Source organism: Panulirus ornatus, chromosome 53 (assembly GCF_036320965.1).
Source record: "Panulirus ornatus isolate Po-2019 chromosome 53, ASM3632096v1, whole genome shotgun sequence".
Classification (NCBI taxonomy): Eukaryota; Metazoa; Arthropoda; class Malacostraca; order Decapoda; family Palinuridae; genus Panulirus; species Panulirus ornatus.
The window spans coordinates 19,719,322-19,739,380 of record NC_092276.1 but is presented as its reverse complement, the minus strand read 5'-3'; the positions used below and the strand labels follow the sequence as shown (position 1 = coordinate 19,739,380).

The window sequence follows — 20,059 nt, the reverse complement described above, 5'->3', positions numbered from 1 at the left end:
ACCTTCCAATTCACTTTATTCCTTGCACGCCTTTCACCCTCCTGCATGTTCAGGCCCCGATCACTCAAAATTTTCACTCCATCTTTCCACCTCCAATTTTGTTTCCCACTTCTCCTCATTCCTTCCATCTCTGAAACATATATCCTCTTGGTCAATCTTTCCTCACTCATCCTCTCCATGTGACCAAACCATTTCAAAACACCCTCTTCTGCTCTCTCAACCACACTCTTTTTATTACCACACATCTCTCTTACCCTATTATTACTTACTTGATCAAACTACCTCACACCACATATTGTCCTCAAACATCTCATTTCCAGCACATCCACCCTCCTCCGCACAACTCTATCTATAGCCCACGCCTCACAACCATATAACATTGTTGGAACCACTATTCCTTCAAACATACCCATTTTTGCTTTCCGAGATAATGTTCATGACTTCCACTCATTCTTCAACGCTCCCAGAACATTCACCTCCTCCCCCACCCTATGAAACACTTCCGCTTCCATGGTTCCATCCGCTGCCAATTCCACTCCCAGATATCTAAAACACTTCACTTTCTCCATTCAAACTTACCTCCCAATTTACATGTCCCTCAACCCTACTGTACCTAATAACCTTGCTCTTATTCACATTTACTCTTAACTTTCTTCTTTCACACACTTTACCAAACTCAGTCACCAGCTTCTGCAGTTTCTCACACGAATCAGCCACCAGCGCTGTATCATCAGCAAACAACAACTGACTCACTTCCCAAGCTCTCTCATCCACAACAGACAGCATACTTGCCCCTCTCTCCAAAACTCTTGCATTCACCTCCCTAACAACACCATCCATAAACAAATTAAACAACCATGGAGACATCACACACCCCTGCTGCAAACCTACATTCACTGAGAACCAGTCACTTTCCCCTCTTCCTACTTGTACACGTGCCTTCCTTCATTGATAAAAAATTTCACTGCTTTTAACAACTTGCCTCCCACACCATATACTCTTAATACCTTCCACAGAGCATCTCCATCAACTCTATCATATGCCTTCTCCAGATCCATAAATGCTACATACAAATCCATTTGTTTTTCTAAGTATTTCTCACATACATTCTTCAAAGCAAACACCTGATCCACACATTCTCTACCACTTCTGAAACTACACTGCTCTTCCCCAATCTGATGTTCTGTATATGCCTTCACCCTCTCAATCAATACCCTCCAGTATAATTTCCCAGGAATACTCAACAAACTTATACCTCTGTAATTTTAACACTCACCTTTATCCTCTTTGCCCTTGTACAATAGCACTATGCATGCATTCTGCCAATCCTCAGGCACTTCATCATGAGACAAGCATACAGTGAATATCCTCACCAACCAGTTAACAATACAGTCACCCCATTTTTTAATAAATTCCACTGCAATACCATCCAAACCTGCCACCTTGCTGGCTTTCATTTTCCACAAAGCTTTCACTACCTCTTATCTGTTTACCAAATCATTCTCCCTGACCCTCTGACCTCACACACCTCAAAAATCGTCCAAATGCCTCTACCATCTCTTTCACAGATAATCTTACTTCTTCACTACCCCCTCTAATCTGCCCGCCTCCCACTCTTCTCATGCCACAAGCATCTTTTGCGCAAGCCATCACTGCTTCCCTAAATACATCCCATTCCTCCCCCACTCCCCTTACATCCTTTGCTCTCACTTTATTCCATTCTGCACTCAGTATCTCCGGGTACTTCCTCACACAAGTCTCCTTCCCAAGCTCACTTACTCTCACCAATCTTTTCACCCCAACATTCTCTCTTCTTTTCTGAAAACCTCTACAAATCTTCACCTTTGCCTCCACAAGATAATGATCAGACATCCCTCCAGTTGCACCTCTCAACACATTAACATCCAAATGTCTCTCTATCACACGCCTATCAACACATAATCCAATAATGCTCTCTGGCCATCTCTCCTACTTCCATATGTATACTTATGTATATCTCTCTTTATAAACCTGGTATTCCCAATCATCGGTCCTTTTTCAGCACACAAATCTACAAGCTCTTCACCATTTCCATTTATGATACTGAACACTACATGTACACTAAATATTCCCTCAGCTGCCACATTCCTTACCTTTGCATTCAAATCACCTATCACTGTAATCTGGTCTCGTGCATCAAAACTGCTAATACATTCACTCAGCTGCTCCCAAAACACTTGCCTCTCATGATCTTTCTTCTCAAGCCCAGGTGCATACATACCAACAATCACCCATCTCTCTCCATCCACTTTCAGTTTTACCCATATCAGACTAGAGTTTACTTTCTTACAGTCTAACACATACTCCCACAACTCCTGTTTCAGGAGTAGTGCTACTCCTTCCTTTGCTCTTGTCCTCTCACCAACCCTTGACTTTACTCCCAAAACATTCCCAAACCACTCTTCCCATTTACTCTTGAGCCTCTTTTCACTCAGAGCTAAAACATCCAGGTTCCTTTCCTCAAACATACTACCTATCTCTCCTTTTTCCTCATCTTGGTTACATCCACACACATTTAGACACCCTAATCTTAACCTTCAAAGAAAATAAGCACTAATTGTGTGACTTCTGTTTCCTCTCTTAGAAAGTTAAGATACAAGGAGGGGAGGGTTTCTAGCCCCCCACTCCCATCCCCTTTAGTCATCTTCTATGACATGCGGGTAATGTGTATACATATATACATACGTACATATTCATACTTGTTTTTCTTCATCTATTTCTGGTGCTACACCACACCACAGGAAACAGATGAAAGAATGGCTCATCCCACCCACATACACATGTATATACATACATGCCCACACACGCACATATACATACCTATATATTTCAATGGATACACACATATACATACACAGACATATACATATATACACATGTACATATTCATACTTGCTGCCTTCATCCATTCCTGTCGCCACCCCGCCACACAAGAAATAGCATCCCCCCTACCATGAGGTAGTGCTAGGAAAAGACAAAAAAGGAAATATTCTTTCACACTCAGTCTCAAGCTGTCATGTGTAATGCACTGAGACCACAGCTCCCTTTCCACATCCAGGCCCCACGAAACTTTTCATGGTTTACCCCAGACACTTCACGTGCCCTGGTTCAATCCACTGACAGCAAGTCAACCCCGGTATACCATATCGTTCCAATTCACTCTATTCCTTGCACGCCTTTCACCCTAGTGTATGTTCAGGCCCCAATCCCTCAAAATCTTTTTCACTCCATCCTTCCACCTCCAATTTGGTCTCCAGCTTCTCCTCATTCCCTCTACCTCTGACCCACATATCCTCTTTGTCAATCTTTCCTCACTCATTCTCTCCATGCGTCAAAACCATTTCAACACACCCTCTTCTGCTCTCTCCACCACACTTTTTATTATCACACATCTCTCTTACCCTTTCATTACTTTCTCAATCAAACCACCTCACACCACACATTATCCTCAAATATTTCATTTCCAACACATCCACCATCCTCTGCACAACCCTATCTATAGCCCATGCCTTGAAACCAAATAACATTGTTAAAACCACTATTCCTTCAAACATACCCATTTTTGCTCTCTCAGATAACGTTCTTGCCTTCCACACATTCTTCAAAGCTCCCAGAACCTTCGTCCCCTCCCTCACCATGACTCACTTCTGCTTCCATGGACCTAACCACTTATAAATTCACTCCCAGATATCCAAAACACTTCACTTCCTCCAGATTTTCTCCATTCAAACTTATCTCCTAATTCACTTGTCCCTCAACCCTACTGAACCTAATAACCTTGCTCAAATTCATATTTACTCTCAGCTTTCTTCTTTCACACACTTTACCTAACTCAGTCACTAACTTCTGCAGTTTCTCACACGAATCAGCGATCAGCACTGTATCATCAGTGAACAGCAACTGACTCACTTCCCAAGCCCTCTTATCCACAATGGACTGCATACTTGCCTCTCTCTCCAAAACTCTTGCATTCACCTCCCTAACAACCCCATCAACAAAAAAATTAAACAAACATGGAGACATCACACACCCCTGCTGCAAACTGACATTCACTAGGAACCAGTCACTTTCCTCTCTTCCTACTTGTACACATGCCTTACATCCTTGGGAAAAACTTTTCACTGCTTCTAGCAACTTACCTCCTGCATCATATACTCTTAAGACCTTCCACAAACCATCTCTATCAACCCTAGCATATGCCTTCTCCAGATCCATAAATGCTACATACAAATCCATCTGTTTTTCCAAATATTTCTCACATACATTCTTCAAATCAAACACCTGATCCACACATCCTCTACCAATTCTGAAGCCACACAGCTCTTCCCTAATCTGATGCTCTGTACATGCCTTTACCCTCTCAACCAATGCCCTCCCATATAATTTCCCAGGAATACTTAACAAACTTATGCCTCTGTAATTTGAACATTCACCTTTATTCCCTTTGCCTTTGTACAAAGGCATTCTGCATGCATTCCGCCAGTCTTCAGGCACTTCACTATGAACCAACAACAGAGTCACCCCTTTTTTAATAAATTCCACTGCAATACCATCCAAACCTGCCGCCTTGCCAGTTTTCGTTTTTTGCAAAGCTTTCACTACCTTTTATCTGTTTACCAAATGCTTCTCCCTGACCCTCTCACTTTGCACACCACCCCAACCAAAATACCCGATATCTGCCATTCTATCATCAAACACATTCAACAAACCTTCAAAATACTCATTTCACCACTACTTGTTATTACCTCCCCATTAGGCCCCTTCACCGATAATCCCATTTGTTCTCTTGTCTTATGCACTCTACCTACCTCCTTCCAAAAATCTTTTTATCCTCCCAAAAATTTAATGATTCTCTCTCCCCAACTCTCATTTGCCCATTTTCACCTCTTGCACCTTTCTCTTCAACTCCTGCCTCGTTCTTTTATACATCTCCCAGTCATCTGCACTACTTCCCTGCAAAAATCATCCAAACACCTCTCTCTTCTCTTTCACTTACTTCTTCATCCCACCACTCACTACCCTTTCTAATCTGCCCACCTCCCACGCTTCTCATGCCACAAGCATCTTTGTGCAGGCCATCACTGCTTCCCTAAGTATGTCCCATTCCTCTCCCACTCCATTTATGTCATTTGCTCTCACCTTTTGCCATTCTGCACTCAATCTCTCCTGGTACCTCCTCACACAAGTCTCCTTCCTAAGCTCACTTACTCTCACTACACTCTTCAACCCAACATTCTCTCTTCTTCTCTGAAAACCTCTACAAATCTTCAACTTTGCCTCCACAAGACAATTATCAGACATCCCTCCAGCTGCCCTTCTCAGCACATTAAGACCCAAAAGTCTCTCTTTCACATGCCTATCAATGAACACGTACTTCAATAACGCTCTCAGGCCATCTCTCCTACTTACATATGTTTACTTATGTACATCCCTCTTTTCAAACCAGATGTTCCCAATCACCAATCCTATTTCAGCACACAAATCTACAAGCTCTTCACCATTTCCATTTACAACACTGTACACCCCATGTACACGAATTATACCCTCAACTGCCACATCACTCACCTTTGCATTCAAATCATCTATCACTAAAACCCAGTCTCGTGTATCAAAGCTGCTAACGTACTCACTCAGCTGCTCCCAAAACACTTGCCTATCATGATCTTTCTCCTCATGACCAGGTGCATAGGCACCAATAATCACCATCTCTCTCCATCCACTTTCAGTTTTACCCATATCAATCTAGAGTTTACTTTCTTACACTATCACATATTCCCACAACTCCTGCTTCAGGAGGAGTGCTACTCATTCCTTTGCTCTTGTCCTCTCACCAACACCTAACTTCATTCCCAAATCACTCTTCCCCTTTAACCTTGAGCTTCATTTCACTCAGAGCTAAAACATCCAGGCTCCTTTCCCCAAACAGACTACCTATCTCTCTTTTTTTCTCATCTCGGTTACAACCACACACATTTAGACACCCAAATCTAAGCCTTCGAGGAGGATGAACACTCTCCATGTGACTCTTTCTTCTTTTTTTTTTTATATTTTGCTTTGTCGGTCTCCCGCATTTGCGAGGTAGCGCAAGGAAACAGACAAAAGAAATGGCCCAACCCACCCCCAAACACATGTATATACATACACGTCCACACACGCAAATATACATACCTATACATCTCAATGTACACATATATATACACACACAGACACATACATATATACCCATGCACACAATTCACACTGTCTGCCTTTATTCATTCCCATCGCCACCTCGCCACACATGGAATACCATCCCCCTCCCCCTTCATGTGTGCGAGGTAGCTCTAGGAAAAGACAACAAAGGCCCCATTCGTTCACACTGAGTCTCTAGCTGTCATGCAATAATGCCCGAAACCGCAGCTCCCTTTCCACATCCAGGCCCCACACAACTTTCCATGGTTTACCCCAGACGCTTCACATGCCCTGATTCAATCCACTGACAGCACATCAACCCCGGTATACCACATCGATCCAATTCACTCTATTCCTTGCCCGCCTTTCACCCTCCTGCATGTTCAGGCCCCGATCACACAAAATCTTTTTCACTCCATCTTTCCACCTCCAATTTGGTCTCCCACTTCTCCTCGCTCCCTCCACCTCCAACACATGTATCCTCTTGGTCAATCTTTCCTCACTCATTCTCTCTATGTGCCCAAACCATTTCAAAACACCCTCTTCTGCTCTCTCAACCACACTCTTTTTATTTCCACACATCTCTCTTACCCTTACATTACTTACTCGATCAAACCACCTCACACCACACATTGTCCTCAAACATCTCATTTCCAGCACATCCACCCTCCTGCACACAACTCTATCCATAGCCCACGCCTCGCAACCGTACAACATTGTTGGAACCACTATTCCTTCAAACATACCCATTTTTGCTTTCCGAGATAATGTTCTCGACTTCCAAACATTCTTCAAGGCTCCCAGGATTTTCGTCCCCTCCCCACCCTATGATTCACTTCCGCTTCCATGGTTCCATCCGCTGCCAGATCCACTCCCAGATATCTAAAACACTTTACTTACCTCCCAATTGACTTGTCCCTCAACCCTACTGTACCTAATAACCTTGCTCTTATTCACATTTACTCTCAGCTTTCTTCTTTCACACACTTTACCAAACTCAGTCACCACCTTCTGCAGTTTCTCACATGAATCAGCCACCAGCGCTGTATCATCAGCGAACAACAACTGACTCACTTCCCAAGCTCTCTCATCCTCAACAGACTGCATACTTGCCCCTCTTTCCAAAACTCTTGCATTCACCTTTCTAATAACCCCATCCCTAAAAAATTAAACAGCCATGGAGACATCACGCACTCCTGCTGCAAACCAGCATTCACTGAGATCCAATCACTTTCCTCTCTTCCTACACGTACACATGCCTTACATCCTCGATAAAAACTTTTCACTGCTTCTCGCAACTTACCTCCCACACCATATATTCTTAATACCTTCCACAGAGCATCTATATCAACTCTATCATATGCCTTCTCCAGATCCAAAAATGCTACATACAAATCCATTTGCTTTTTTAAGTATTTCTCACATACATTCTTCAAAGCAAACACCTGATCCACACATCCTCTACCACTTCCGAAACCACACTGCTCTTCCCCAATCTGATGCTCAGTACATGCCTTCACCCTCTCAATCAATACTCTCCCATATAATTTCCCAGGAATACTCACCAAACTTATACCTCTGTAATTTGAGCACTCACTCTTATCACCTTTGCCTTTGTACAATGGCACTATGCAAGCATTCCACCAGTCCTCAGGCACCTCACCATGAGTCATACATACATTAAGTAACCTTACCAACCAGTCAACAATACAGTCACACCCTTTGTAATAAATTCCATTGCACTACCATCCAAACTCGCTGCCTTGTTGGCTTTCATCTTCCGCAAAGCTTTTACTATCTCTTCTCAGCTTACCAAATCATTCTCCCTAACCCTCTCACTTTGCACACCACCTCGATCAAAACACCCTATATCTGCCACTCTATCATCAAACACATTCAACAAACCTTCAAAATACTCACTCCATCTCCTTCTCACATGGAACAATGTGGTATACCAGGGTCGACGTGCTGTCAATGGACTGAACCAGGGCATGTGAAGCGTCTGGAGTAAACCATGGAAAGTTCTGCGGGGCCTGGATGTGGAAAGGGAGCTGTGGTTTTGGTGCATTATACATGACAGCTAGAGACTGAGTGTGAACGAATGTGGCCTTTGTTTTCTTTTCCTAGGGCTATCTTGTGCACATGCGAGGGGAGGGGGTTTTCATTTCATGTGTGGTGGGGTGGTGACGGGAATGAATAAGGGCAGACTATGAAATATGTACATGTGTATATATGTATATGTCTGTGTGTGTATATGTATGTATACGTTAAGATGTATAGATATGTATATGTGCTGTGTGTGGACGTGTATATATATACATGTGTATGTGGGTGGGTTGGGCCATTCTTTCGTCTGTTTCCTTGCGCTACCTCACTAACGCGGGAGGCAGCGACAAAGTATAATAACAATACTTTCAAATCAACTCTCTCAAGTAAGGATGCAGAGCTAGAGTTACCCCAGATGTAAGAGCAGTACTCCATACATAGATGGATCAATCTTTATAAACAGAGCAACTATTCAGAAGAAAAGAAATTTTGACATCTAAACAGGTCTCCTAGTTTCTTACAGGAAGACTTAGCTATTTCTGTAACATGAGGTTTCCAAGATAGAATGGATGTTATAGTAATGCCAAGTACGTTCACTGAGTCAAAGGAGAGAGGAATGCTGTGTGAAACTTTTGATAGAGAGCTGGGTAGAAACTAGGTCTTGGAGGCATTAAATTTACTCAGATTTGTTTTATATCCCACTGAGATACCCTATCTGCGTCTGAGTTTATTAAGGAAATTGTGTCAAGATGAGATGCAAATTGCAGTGAGAAAAGAAGGAGCAGAATTAAGGAATGTGGAGAAATGCAGAGTTGAGTTGTCAGCATGTAAGTGTATTTGGTTATTTGTGGAAGAAAGGAAATCATTGCTAAAAAGGAGAAATAGTATAGGAGACAGGACAGAACCTTAAGGGACACCAGTGATGATGGAGAAAGGGGGAGAGGCTGATCCATCAACAACCAGAGATGAGAATGAATGAGAAAAAAAGTGAGGGAGGGAAGCTAAAGAGGGGAGCTTACAGATGAAACCCCAATGGCACATCCTGTCAAAAGCTTTGGATATGCAAAGGGCAACTACACGATTTGCTAAAATCTTTCAGGGATGATGACCAGACATCAGTAAGATAGGAAAGAATATCACCGGTGAATCTCACATTTCAGGAGCCATACTGGTGATCTGAATGAAGGCTATGACATTCAAAACATCTGAAGATATGGGAGTTGAGGAAAAATGCAAAGACTTTGGAAATTGTAGATGTCAAAGCAACAGGATGATACTTAGATGGGTTAGAACAGTCACTCTTCTGAAGGATGGGATGTGTCAACACATGCGTCCAAGAAGAAGGAAAAATTCTGGTTTTTAAACAAAACTGAACTAGACAAGCAAGCACAGCTGTAAGTTCTGAGGCACACTCTTTCAACCCACAGGGATGGATGCTATCAGGACCATAAGCATTGCTTGTGTCCAGAGAGAGAAGCACTTTTTGAACAGTTCAAAAATGGATTATGGGAAGGGGCATAGGATTAGTAAGAGGGGCATCAGGGGATGAAGGAAGGTTAGTCATCCAAAGTAGAGTTATAGGAGAAACAGAAACCAAAGAAAGTTGCTTTGTCTAGGGAGAGACAGATATAGTACTGTCAAACAGAAAAGTGAAAGAAGGCAGAGCGACATAAGTTGTCAGCAATGCCCTTAGTTAAAATTTAACCAGGAACACCTATCAGAGGGTGAAGAGGAGAGGTTATGCACTTTCTCTAAATACAAGAATGCTTTGCTTCATGGATAATGTACTTGCAATTATTACAGGCAGTGGTGAATGCTAAATGGGAGTTGGAGGAAGGAGAGTTTTTCCAAGCCTGATATGCCCAATTCCTTGCCTGTCTGGCCTCAGAACAGGTATGATTGAACTATGGATTGGAAAAAAAAGTCATCTTGAAGGAAGGGGGATAAATGCTTCCATTCCCACAACAATAAACTCTACTATGCATTTGGTAGAGACAGACACATTATCACACAGCCAGAAAAGAATCTTCATAAGTTATTTCAATCAGCTTTGTTGAGGTGCTAATATTATGTTTAGCAGTGGCTGCTGGAGGGGGAGGTATTGTGAAAACTGATAGTTATAAGAGTGTGGTTTAAATGAACTAGTGTAGTTATAGTGCAAAAGATTAGAGGTGAAACACAGATCCAAAATATTATGAGAGTGGTCACAGTGATAAGGACATGGGTGGGGTGAGAGATAATTTGCTCTAGATCACTGAGAATGGAGAAAGTGAGGGCTTCAATCTCTCTCTCTCTCTCTCTCTCTCTCTCTCTCTCTCTCTCTCTCTCTCTCTCTCTCTCTCTCTCTATCTCTCTCTCTCATCATCCATATAGGAGGAATTCAACTATTCCCTCTAGTGAATGTTCAAGTCCCCTAAGAGGTTCTCAGCTTATAGGCGAGAGGATGCCACAGTCTTATGACAGGACTTTAGATAGTCAAAGATTATAAAATTAGTGGATTTTGGTAAGCAGTAGGCAAAGCAAAAGAAAAGTGTGGTAGCTGGGAGACTGACCTTGAACCAAATAACATCAAATTTTAAGGACTCAAAGTCCTCAAGCATGCAACGGATGTGCTGATGTTGAATAAGCACAGACACCACCTTTGAACTGGAATCATGAGGGAAGATAATAGTTGGAAATGAGGGCTAGTGAGAACATCTTTAGACAACTGGGTCTGAGAGAGATGTATGATTTTAGGAGAGGTACTAGACAAAAGAGAGGCTACTGGAGGGACCACAAATGTTTGTATAGTGAATAGAAAAAGAAGCAGTACCATCAGAGAGGGAAAGGTGGTGGAAAGGGCTGGTACTACTACTGCCTGAGCCTTCCTTCTCATTGGAAGTAAAGTCTATTGGGAACCTAGGGATTCTTAGCACCCCAGGATGCTAAGCACAAGGGGTCATAGATTTAATGAACTCTACCATGATTAAATTTAAAAACAATTGTGCAGACAAGAGATAGCACGAGAACTTAGGTGAGGAAAATAAGTGATACTTGAGTTGATATATGGTGCCTATAAGGAGATGGCAGGACTAGCCCAATAGTTCTGTTATGAAGAGATGAAGGTGATCCTGAAGACTTATTTGAACAATTTGAATGTGTAGCCACCTCAGACTAAAGTGGCCACATAATGGTTGGAGTATGTTGATATAGATGGTTTTAAATGGTCAGGCTCACTATGTTTCCTCATAAATTCCCTAAGATCACAGTCAGGATTACTAGTATGTTAAGGACACCATCTTGAGTGCAAGAGAATTTGTACTAGAACATTACCATAATAGATTCAAGAAGCAGAAAAGACTGACACACTATCTTACATTGAGTGTTCCCATGTGTTAAGAAAACTGTTTAATCACTGGTTTCATGCCACTGGTAGCATTACTTGAAGATTTAAAAGAACTGTTTTTAAACTGCTTTTATCAACTGAAGTTACCCGACTGGCTGACAGTTTCTTGTTGACTCTGCATGGTAGATTTTTTTACCTCCAATATAAAGGCTTTGGAGTGTGAACCTGCTGTTAGCGGTAAGCCATCTGATAAGCTTGTCATACCAACTAAGAAAATAGTGACTTGCTTATAGTGCAGAAACAAATGACACGTTACTCACTATCCCAAGCTTCTGAACAAGGGGAAAGGGGACAGTGAGGCACCTGTCCTCCAAGTATTCAACTGAATGGGCATGTTACAGCAAGATGTTTACCTGTCAGTCAGTTTGTCACTGATGGACATGTTGCTAGTAATCAGTATGGTAAACAATCTCCTATTCAGTATTATAATGACACTGCTGCATTAATGTTGCTAGTAACCAGTACAGTAAACAGTTCCCTATTAAGATATTTTGTGACACCAGTGCATTCCAAAGCTTGATTATCAAGGATGTAGTCCCTGGTATAAAAAATTGTTAATGGGTTTTTAAAATTCCTTTATGTAGACTGTATATGAACAATGATCTGGGATGTAACCATGTCATTATTTGGGTAATGGATACATTATCAAACCTTGTGTACACTTATTGTTACAAAGTGATATTACTGACCCTAATTTTTTTATCCAACTGACATGAGGGGTTTACTTATGCGTAGCCATAAAGTCTCATGTGAGACAGAGTTGCCTGCCGAACAAGGGAATTGTGTCATTTCAGATGTGACACATAATAAGCTTGGAGAATCATCCAATGTTATGCAAAACCCTTATGTGTCTAACTGGGTTAACTGGGATGATTTTGAGTTGTATGTCCTACCTGAGGACTTTAAAGATTTCTTTTGTGATGCCAAGGAGATAGTATCTAATGAGGTTGGTCAGTGTAAACATTTGGAGGTGCATCCTCATTTCAGAGCTGATACATCCTTCACTGGTGGGTCAGATGTGGCTGCTATGATTTCTGCGAATAGTGTTTCTAAAGTCCAAACACATGTACCTTGCTGGACTGAACATCAGGAGATAAGTTCAGAGGGATGTGAGCCCTTGGTCTCATAAGGTCTGTGTTATGCCTGGCATAGATGAGAGCTGTGCCACCATTGACAGCTCTTATCAAGGGTATGGAGTTGACCATCCTCCTGAACCGAGTGACAGGTCAGTTTCTGAGGTTTTGGGAGATGATGTGAATATAGGTGAGATGTGCCAACTATCTAGTTTGAGTTTCTCACCAGTTTCATTAATCTCCTCACCCAGGGAAGAGCAAGTAATCTCCTAGGTTGCTAGAAAGTCAACTTGTACTCTTACAAAAATCATGATGATAAAACTAAGTATGTACGCTCAGTGTTATGCTCACTGCTTACAGAGCAGGAATTTGCTAGAGTGACAAGATCCATCATTCAACTATCGCCACAAGAGGCAGGTCATCCAGCAAGACCCCAGGAGCACATATCTGCAACATTAGGTCCCATGTTAGTGGTCCTCATTGTCTTTTTCCCGATATCAATTTTTTTTAAGCTGTTAACATGAAAGTTACTCTTAGTTTCAGAAGCATCCTGCCTTAAGTTAAACAAGAAGTTGATGCATCCCAAATAACCTTGGGGTAGGTCAGACATGGCATGGGATGATCAGTTATCCCTACCAGATAAGGAAAAGTCAAAGCTTCACTTCAGCAGCACCTGCAGTGGAGAGACTGGCCAATCTCCCTGCATTTTCCCTATCCAGGACTAAACAACTTGTATTTTTCAGTGCTGGTGTCTGTATGCAGGCAAGATCCCCTGTGCCATTCTCCAGGTGTGGGTCCACGTGGTGTACATGGAGCAATCCTGCACATGATGTCCCAGATGTTGTCAATGAAAGTGTTGGTGACCCCTGGGAGGGTTACCCCATTGACAGCTTGTCTTCTCCTGCCATCATTCCTGGTAGTTGTCGCTCTAGATAGCCATATGGTTCTGAGGAAAGGGACCCTTCACACTACTACATGCAAGAGAGTTCTCAGATCCAGTCTGGACCTGTCTCATTCCCCGTTGGGTTGACTGCCATGTGTGGGCCCAGCAGGTCACCTGTTTCCTAACCACTTAAAGTATGCCTGATTCGCTGGACAGAAGATATGTGTTCAGGATAGGATCAGTTCCTGGAGCCTGAAAACACATCTACACCAGCACGAGTCTAATGTACTTGTCTCCCATGCAACCTTAGAGGTTGTACCTAACAGCAGTCTAGAAGCCCTTGCATCAGAGATGGTCACTGTCCCAGGACCAGAACAGCCAAGTAAAAGCATTGATGATGGACTGCTGCAGCCAGGTGTTCATCATCATGTAGGTCCAGCTCTGGCAAAAATGTTGAATGGTCCCTTGAGTATGGGAATTACTTGGGCTTCTTTCATATTTTGTTTGCATCAGTTTGTAGATTAAGGGTTAGGTGTGCTTGTTTAGGCTATAGCAAAATACCTAATTTTGTAAATCCTCCCTATTAACAAGGAAAGTATGTTATGGCTGTCTCTCTCTTTCCCCCTCCTCTCAATGAGGTGTTGAACCACTAGGTAGATACATCATGACCTCTTGCTGTTTTGACATCTGAGTTGAATCATATAAACTTTCCTTCCTTCATAGCAGTATCAATGAGGGAGCTGCAGGCCACACCTTTAGTCTACATGAAAGGTCAGCTAGGAAAGGGCACCTGCAGGGCTCTTGGTTCATAAGGAGTAAGTCAGAGATTATCTGTGTTGTGTGTCAGCCATTATTCATGTCAATCTTACTATCTATATGTTAGCCTTACCTGAATGTCAGCCCTTAGACCTATACTTGTCAGTTACTGAGTGTTGTAGTGAATGACCAGTGATGGATATATAAATACCTGTACTTCACTTATGTAAGATTAATCCAAATCTAATATAGTACTTTAGTTTTACTGTGATTTTCTATATCAATCTTTATCCATTAATATCTATAACTTATTTATGATACCTATGGGTTACAACAATATCTACAAAAATTGCCATAATTTGTGGATTAGGTACCAGTAGCCTCCATGAATTATCAAACACAAAATTCCACTTTGATTTAAAAGGATGTAATTAGTTAGGCTTCAAAGGCCAAAAAACATGCACATACTGTTCCAAAACTGCTTCATTAAACACTAAACATCTATCTATCTATCCATATCTCTGAAGCCCGTTGCCTCTGGGAACTTATAACAAGGGGGTACAGCAAGTCTCCATTCTTCACTGTCCTTACATGAATCCCTTGCATAAACTGTACATAATACATAATATACTAACAACTACAGTAAATGAACATAATAAAGGAAATGAGATGACTGGTGTATAATGAATCTGTCACCCCCTGCATACCACATAGCTCCAATTCATTCTATTCCCCACATGCCTTTCATCCTCCTGTATGTTGAGGGCCTGAGCACCCAAAATCTTTTTCATTCCATCTTTCCACCTCCAACTTGGCTTCATCCTTATCCTTGTCCCTTCCATTTCTGACACATATAGACTCTCTGTCAACCTCTCTTCACTCATTCCCTCCATGTATCCAAACCACTTCAGTACATCCTCTTCAGCTCTCTCAACCATACTCTTCTTATCACCTCATCTCTATCTTACCTTATAATTACTTACTCAATCAACCCTCCTCACACCAAATAGTGCCCTCAAACATTACATCTCCAATCCATGCATCCTCTTCCATACTTTCTCATCTACAGCCAATGCCTTTGACCCATACAACATTGTTGGGAATACTGTGTCTTCAAACATACCCATTTTCATCCTCCCAGATAACAACCTTTCTTTCACACATTCCTAAATGTTCCCAGAACTTTTGTCCTTCATCTCCAATTTCCACAGTTCCATTCACTGCCATGTCCACCACCAGGTATCTAAAACACCCCCATCCCCACCCCTCTTCCATTTTCTCCATTCAAACTCAAATTCCAACTAACTTATACCTCTACCCTGCTTTTATTCACATTCACTCTCTAATTTCTCCTTTCACCGTCTCCTAAACTCAGTCACTGACTTCTGCAGTTTCACATCACAATTTGCCATCTGTACTTTAACATCAGCAAACAACAGCTGACTTACTTCACTGGCACCCCTTTACCCCATACAAACTGCATACATATCCCTCTCCAAGACCCTAACCCTAGCATGTACCTCCCTCACCACCCAAACTATAAACAAATCAAACAGCTATGGTGAAATCACACATCCTTGCTGCAGACCAGCCTTCACTTGGAATCACTCACCCTCTTCTCTACCTACTTACACACACACACCTAACACTCTTGATGAAACCTCTTAGGTGATGGTGGTGGGGAGGGATCCTGCATAACTATTTACATTCTGTCTACTGAAAAACAAACAAGCAAGTCAATAGGCCCATATTACAAGAGTCCACTAAGAAGTAATATCAAACATACCTAATCAACCACAAATAAGGCAAAAGATAATAATGTCAAATTAAGTATGAGGTTGGTTTCAGGAGGTGATGGAAGAGAGGAGACAATCACACAATAAATCTACAAACATCCTGCATGCTTTTTCAAAATCACTATCATAAGTGCATGCTCTCATCATGTTTATGTTATTCATCATAACACTTTATGTACAATTTATTGATCTACTACCAATGTCTATCATTATGATTTTTACATCACAAGCTGTACGTAACTGTAAAAGTTGAGACAGTGCAGAGGTGTGGTCACTATGGATAGCAAATTATGACTGAGATCATTTTCTTTTACATGGATAAATATATCATGGCCCCTGGTAAATTATGGTTACCATAGAAAATCTAATGGCAAAGCAACAAGTTTAAAGTGATGAAAGTTGGGTCCTGTATGCTATCAGCAAATCTATAAAAGCTGTCTTGCATGGAGAGGGTTAATGCAGAAAATATATAATTTCACTCATTTAAGTTTAACAAGTCTTGCAAGCAATAAAAACACATTTCAAAGTTAACTGAAGCAAAAACATTCTAACATGAAGAATGATCTGGTCAGGATTGGATCTCCTCCACTTCCAAACATGATCCACTTAGATCTGAGCACAAGAAGAGGAATCTTATCAACACTAATCACAATGCCACCTAAAGTCACTATAAGGATTGCCATGTGTGAGGATAAACACCTTATGCCAGAGGATGAGGTGGCAGAAGATCGGTTGGAAGATGTTCTCAGTCCTCCCAGCATGCAGTGACTGCTGGCACTCTGGATGTAATTTGCATTGCCATGGACATTCCAAGCACATATGTTGTCCCTGGTGGTGTCATTTTAATATTTGAATGCAAAATTTTCTTCAAAGAATTGTAGTGAAACATTTTTCTGAACCACCTAATACATTATACTCCAATAATATTAAAGAACATACTTACTCCCTTCTGGCTAGCTAGTTGACATGAAGAGCATTACTATCAAATAACCAAATCTATACTAGCCAAAAGAAAAAAGGGCATTTGTTTGATGGTCCCTTTGGGACTAATTACATCAAACATTAAAAAATAAAAAATCTTAAAAGAACTGCCATTATATTCTCAAGAAACTTTTAAGAATTTCCATCTATTATCATATTGGACTATTAACAAGAAAATAATCACATTCAACAATTTCAGAATTAGGCAACATGACTTTACTGACTGACTGAAGTACTGCAATGAATATACAGAGGTCATTCAAAACTCTCAAAGTAATAAAAGTGCAAGGATTATCATGAAATGAAATATCTCAATCACTTCATGAATTCCATTTGCTTACAAAAATACTGCCTATAATCTGTCCTACAACACATCAATATGACCTTCCAATTTAACAGTCAACTCAATACATCCCTATTTCTCAACAACAATAAACACTATTGAAGTAATCCCTCTGTAATCCAAAGTCTCCTTTATTCAGTTCTTCCACATCACTTTCAGTCACCTGTTTCTTCTTCAACTAACTCATTCAGTTCTTTATACACCTCAGCATCCCATCTTTCAGTTTTTAAATAGTTCTTTCACTCTTTTATACCTTGTTTTTTAATTTAATTCCTCAATCATTCCAATATTCTTCCAATACAGTCTAATATCAGAAAAGCTATCATCAAAGCTAGTACTTCCTCATTCACTCCTTCATTCTTTTACTGCTCAAGAAAACTATGTGCCAAATTCTATCTTCCCATAAACTCAGCTACAAATGCCATCTCATATCCTTACATAGCCTTCAAGACCATTCTTGGATTTATTTACCTCTTGTCTATGTGTCTCATACATATATACATAAACATTATTATTAAAACATTATTATCCCTGGGGATAGGGGAGAAAGAATACTTCCCACGTATTCCCTGCGTGTCGTAGAAGGCGACTAAAAGGGGAGGGAGCGGGGGGCTAGAAATCCTCCCCTCTCAATTTTTTTTAATTTTCCAAAAGAAGGAACAGAGAAGGGGGCCAGGTGAGGATATTCCCTCAATGGCCCAGTCCTCAGTTCTTAACGCTACCTCGCTAACGCGGGAAATGGCGAATAGTTTGGAAAAAAAAAAAAAATTATTATTAAACATTATTAAGTATGATTCATGGTGAGGTGCCTGAGGATTGGCGGAATGCGTGCATAGTGCCATTGTATAAAGGCAAAGGGGATAAGAGTGAGCGCTCAAATTACAGAGGTATAAGTTTGTTGAGTATTCCTGGTAAATTATATGGGAGGGTATTGATTGAGAGGGTGAAGGCATGTACAGAGCATCAGATTGGGGAAGAGCAGTGTGGTTGCAGAAGTGGTAGAGGATGTGTGGATCAGGTGTTTGCTTTGAAGAATGTATGTGAGAAATACTTAGAAAAGCAAATGGATTTGTATGTAGCATTTATGGATCTGGAAAAGGCATATGATAGAGTTGATAGAGATGCTCTGTGGAAGGTACTAAGAATATATGGTGTGGGAGGTAAGTTGTTAGAAGCAGTGAAAAGTTTTTATCGAGGAAGTAAGGCATGTGTACGTGTAGGAAGAGAGGAAAGTGATTGGTTCTCAGTGAATGTAGGTTTGTGGCAGGGGTGTGTGATGTCTCCATGGTTGTTGAATTTGTTTATGGAAGGGGTTGTTAGGGAGGTGAATGCAAGAGTTTTGGAAAGAAGGGCAAGTATGCAGTCTGTTGGGGATGAGAGAGCTTGGGAAGTAAGTCAGTTGTTGTTCGCTGATGATACAGTGCTGGTGGCTGATTTATGTGAGAAACTGCAGAAGCTGGTGACTGAGTTTGGTAAAGTGTGTGAAAGAAGGAAGTTAAGAGTAAATGTGAATAAGAGCAAGGTTATTAGGTACAGTAGGGTTGAGGGTCAAGTCAACTGGGAGGTAAGTTTGAATGGAGAAAAACTGGAGGAAGTAAAGTGTTTTAGATATCTGGGAGTGGATTTGGCAGCAGATGGAACCATGGAAGCAGAAGTGAATCATAGGGTGGGGGAGGGGGCAAAAATCCTGGGAGCCTTGAAGAATGTGTGGAAGTCAAGAGCATTATCTCTGAAAGCAAAAATGGGTATGTTTGAAGGAATAGTGGTTCCAACAATGTTGTATGGTTGCGAGGTGTGGGCTATGGATAGAGTTGTGCGCAGGAGGGTGGATGTGCTGGAAATGAGATGTTTGAGGACAATATGTGGTGTGAGGTGGTTTGATCAAGTAAGTAATGTAAGGGTAAGAGAGATGTGTGGAAATAAGAAGAGCGTGGTTGATAGAGCAGAGGAGGGTGTTTTGAAATGATCTGGGCACATGGAGAGAATGAGTGAGGAAAGATTGACCAAGAGGATATATGTGTCAGAGGTGGAGGGAACGAGGAGAAGTGGGAGACCAAATTGGAGGTGGAAAGATGGAGTGAAAAAGATTTTGAGTGATTGGGGCCTGAAAATGCAGGAGGGTGAAAGGCGTGCAAGGAATAGAGTGAATTGGAACGATGTGGTATACCGGGGTCAACGTGCTGTCAATGGATTGAATCAGGGCATGTGAAGCGTCTGGGGTAAACCATGGAAAGTTCTGTGGGTCCGGGATGTGGAAATGGAGCTGTGGTTTCAGGCATTATTGCATGACAGCTAGGAACTGAGTGTGAACGAATGGGGCCTTTGTTGTCTTTTCCTAGCACTACCTCGCACACATGAGGAGGGAGGGGGATGTTATTCCATGTGTGGTGAGGTGGCGATGGGAATGAATAAAGGCAGACAGTGTGAATTGTGTGCATGTATATATATGTATATGTCTGTGTGTGTATATAAATGGGTACATTGAGATGTATGGGTATGTATATTTGCGTGTGGGAACATGTATGTATATACATGTGTATGGGGGTGGGTTGGGCCATTTCTTTCATCTGTTTCCTTGCGCTACCT

The 20,059-nt window shown here is 41.5% G+C and overlaps 1 protein-coding gene across 1 annotated transcript in view; it reads right to left on the bottom strand.

Moving 5' to 3' along the window:
- Positions 1–20,059, bottom strand: part of LOC139765298 (WD repeat-containing protein 17-like) — a 446,388-nt gene that overhangs the window by 414,347 nt on the left and 11,982 nt on the right. The window contains exon 2 of the mRNA XM_071692684.1: positions 16,849–16,977. Within this exon, the coding sequence (XP_071548785.1) occupies positions 16,849–16,977 (129 nt within the window). The remainder of the gene's footprint in view (positions 1–16,848; positions 16,978–20,059) is intronic.